This window comes from Aplysia californica, unplaced genomic scaffold, assembly GCF_000002075.1.
Source record: "Aplysia californica isolate F4 #8 unplaced genomic scaffold, AplCal3.0 scaffold00056, whole genome shotgun sequence".
NCBI lineage: Eukaryota > Metazoa > Mollusca > Gastropoda > Aplysiida > Aplysiidae > Aplysia > Aplysia californica.
The window spans coordinates 473,854-477,386 of record NW_004797326.1 but is presented as its reverse complement, the minus strand read 5'-3'; the positions used below and the strand labels follow the sequence as shown (position 1 = coordinate 477,386).

The window sequence follows — 3,533 nt, the reverse complement described above, 5'->3', positions numbered from 1 at the left end:
AGGGGAAGGGGAAGGGGAAGGGGAAGGGGAAGGGGAAAAGGAAAAGGAAGAGGAAGAGGAAGAGGAAGAAGAAGAAGGATAAGGAGAAAAAGAGAAGAAGAAGAAGAAAAAGAAGAAGAAGAAAAAGAAGTGAAAAAGAAGAAGAAGAAGAAGAAGTGAAAAAGAAGAAGAAGAAGAAGAAAAAGAAGTGAAAAAGAAGAAGAAGAAGAAGAAGAAGAAGAAGAAGAGAAGTTGCACAGCTTAAGGCGTCAAGAAAAAAGAAAAATGATATTAATTCTACTGTGTCAGTCTACTTAATAATAATACATGTAATACTATATAGCGCAAAACTCTGATTTAAGTACACAGGCTCTGAGGGCTTTACAATACAGTACAACTTACAACAGTAACATAAAACGTTGTGTTCCGACTAAAAGAAAACAAACTCCAAATATTCATCTTATTAATTTTAAAAAAGAAACGACTTAAGCTGACATTTGAATGAATGAAAAAAATTGACCTCTTAAAGTATTTGGTAAAGCATTCAAGATCTTGGGGCCTTGTTATTCAAATGCCCTTTCACCCATTGTTTTAAGTTTCATAGAAGGTAAAATAAATTTCTTTTTGTCATCTGATGAGTTGGAATGTACAGTCGCAACAAATTTGATACGTATGACGGTGCATTATCATTCAAACATTTGTGACATATGGTGGCCAACTTGTACACAATTCTTTTCTCAACGTTAAGCCAATGCAATGTTCGTAAAAGAGGTTTAGCAGAGTATCGCTTTCTTTTCCGTAAAACTAAACGTGCAACATTGTTTTGGACAGTTTGAAGTCTTTTAACTTTCTCCAATTATATTCCTGATAACGAGGAGTTACAATAATCGAGTTTATAATAAAAATCAAGCTAGTTACTAGTAATGCAGTATACTTAGTACTGATCAGATGACGTATTTTATTAATTTTGTCCTATTTCTAAATACATGCCACTGATCAGATGATTTACCTCAGCCGACACTGAAAAAATGGAATCAAAACAGGTGCCAAGATTCTTAACTTTTCTTGAAAATGCAAATTCAATTTCTGCTTCACCAATTGTCATGTGATCGTGGTCAACCTCATGAACAGATTTAGTGTGAACATCAAATCTAGGAGTATTGAACAAGTGCCGGTACCCACCTACAGGTACACAAAGACAGTACAATAATATACACCCTCGAGACATTTCGAGGCTTGCCTTCTTTTTTTTTTTTTTTTTCTTGGATACTGATTAGAAACAAATGAATGGAAAAACTATTTTTTTTTAAAATATGAGTACGAGAAAAGGCTTTAGAGGTTTTGTAACGCACTTTTCGAAAAGAAATACGAAAACCCTTAATATGAAATGAGTGAATTCAAATGTAAAGAAAAATCAACATTAAAAACAAGAACAATAGCAAAGATAGCTTAGATGGAATGAAGGGTGGAAGTAAAGAATAAGACAAAAATTAAGAAAAAGAATGACAATTTAACACAAGAATACACAGAAAGAAGATTTAAACATTTTTTTAAAGGTGAAAGGATAAAAGCTCAAGTTTGCCCATGATTTTAGAGCAAATGCAAATGGTTCTAATATTAAAAGAAAAAACCCCCAAAAAACAAAGTTTTAGTTTACCTGTGTGACCCTGGAAGGAAGGGTTGATCACCCTACTGCACAGGAGATCTGTTCAGGGGAGAAACAGTTTTTTGTTTTTTAAAATAAATGTTTTGATTGTTTTAGTAGAGGTTTTACGGCCCTCGAAACTATATAAGGTCATATTAGCGCCAAGGGGTAGACGTCAACAGAGAAATCCTTACAGGGAATCAGACTTAAGCTGTTGGTAACGTCTTAAACGATATGGGTGAAAAAAACTATCCGTTTTTTAAAAATAGAAGTCGAGATATTTGCAATTTAAGGAGGTGGGGTCACCTGGTTCCAGAACTAAGATTAGTGAGAAAAGTTTGGTGGCTTCCATAGCTTAAGAGTCCTTGGAAACTACAAACTTACCTCTTTTCGTGTCTTTAATCAATCTTTTTCCATAAATTCCACACATAAAAGTGTTTAGAATGAACATACTTAGGGTTGAGCCAAAAAACAAAAATTTGAAATTTATATCTATAGGCCTATATGTTTAAAACTATTTTTTTTTTTTTTTTTGGGGGGGGTCTCCATCTTTTAAACAATAGCACATACTTTATGCAAGTTTTCTCGCTTTTCTCAACACTTACATTTTGAATTCTTACAAAATATCTCTCGAGCACATGCAAACAATACCACAGACAAAGAAACTAAAATGTAAAAAAAAAAAAATCAATATGTGTCACGACGTTGTGGAATCTGGCGCTCGTCAATTTTAGGGCATGTGACGTTATTGGAATCATCTGATAGCTGATTTATTTGCCTTGCTTCAAATGACAAAAATATCCATTAATCTTGAATAGAACTCAAGATATTTGCGATTGAAGGAAGTGAGGTTGCTTTGTTTCAGTGTCGAAATTAGCGAAAAAATGGCCGCCAAATGTTGTCAACTCCCAAAGCTAAAGAGTCCTTGAAAACAGAAAAATGACATATTGGTACCTTTAGTCAATGTTTTTCAGTAAAATTCCCACGGAAATGTGTTTTTATATGGACAAAAAAGAGGTTGAGCCAAAAAATAAAAAATCAATAACATTTTCCAAACTGGCGGAAAAACGTCTGTTTCTCTTTTTTCTGTATTTTGACGAGCGCCTGATTTCACCACGCTGCCTCGCAACAGTTTGTGGCTTGGTACATCTACACGGCTGGCCAACTATAATATGGTCGCTTTTAAGCACAAGGGGACTATCCCGAAATATGTTGTTTTGTGAAAATCGAAGGTAAAGTTTTGGGACTCCTGTTCAGTTTCTTTAAAAGACAAGGAGAGTTATCTCTATAACCAAACAAATATACCAACCAATGAAACCAAATTTCTTCTATAGGCAGGTCAAAGCCCATTTTTGGTATATTTTCTGGGTTAGCCCGCTTGTCCTTAAAGTCGACCATATAGACTTGGGAGTGTGTGAGACCTTGTTTGACGTAGGGTGTCACTTACCTGGAAGAGCCTCGGTGCCATTTCGATCCATTGTCTGTTCTGTAGCTGAGAAGATAACATCATCATCATCATCATCATCATCATCATCATCATCATCATCATCATCATTAATACTACTGTAATAATAATAATCATAATTCTTTACCTGTAAATGGTCGCTTTTAAGGACACGCGGGCTAACCCAGATTTCGGTGGTTTTAAGACATTTTGAACTACTCCAAAAGTGGACATTGCTCTACCTATAGGAGAAGTTTGGTTTCATTGGTGTGTATTTGTTTGGTTATAGAGAAAACTCTCCTTGTCTTTTAAAAGAACTGAACAAGGGGCAAAAACTCTTATCGATTTTAGACCACCAAGGGATCTTTAATGTGCGCAACTTGCACACGGGCCCTCCGAGATTTTTCGCCCTTGTCCGAGAAGGCTAGGTGTAGATCTTTCCTACCAGAAGATAAGGGGTGTGGC

The 3,533-nt window shown here is 35.4% G+C and overlaps 1 protein-coding gene across 1 annotated transcript in view; it reads right to left on the bottom strand.

Moving 5' to 3' along the window:
* Positions 1-3,533, bottom strand: part of LOC101854395 — a gene marked incomplete at both ends in the record, with an annotated part of 14,903 nt that overhangs the window by 2,678 nt on the left and 8,692 nt on the right. The window contains 2 exon segments of the mRNA XM_013079565.1: positions 1,637-1,684; positions 3,072-3,116. Coding sequence (XP_012935019.1) covers positions 1,637-1,684; positions 3,072-3,102 — 79 coding nt within the window.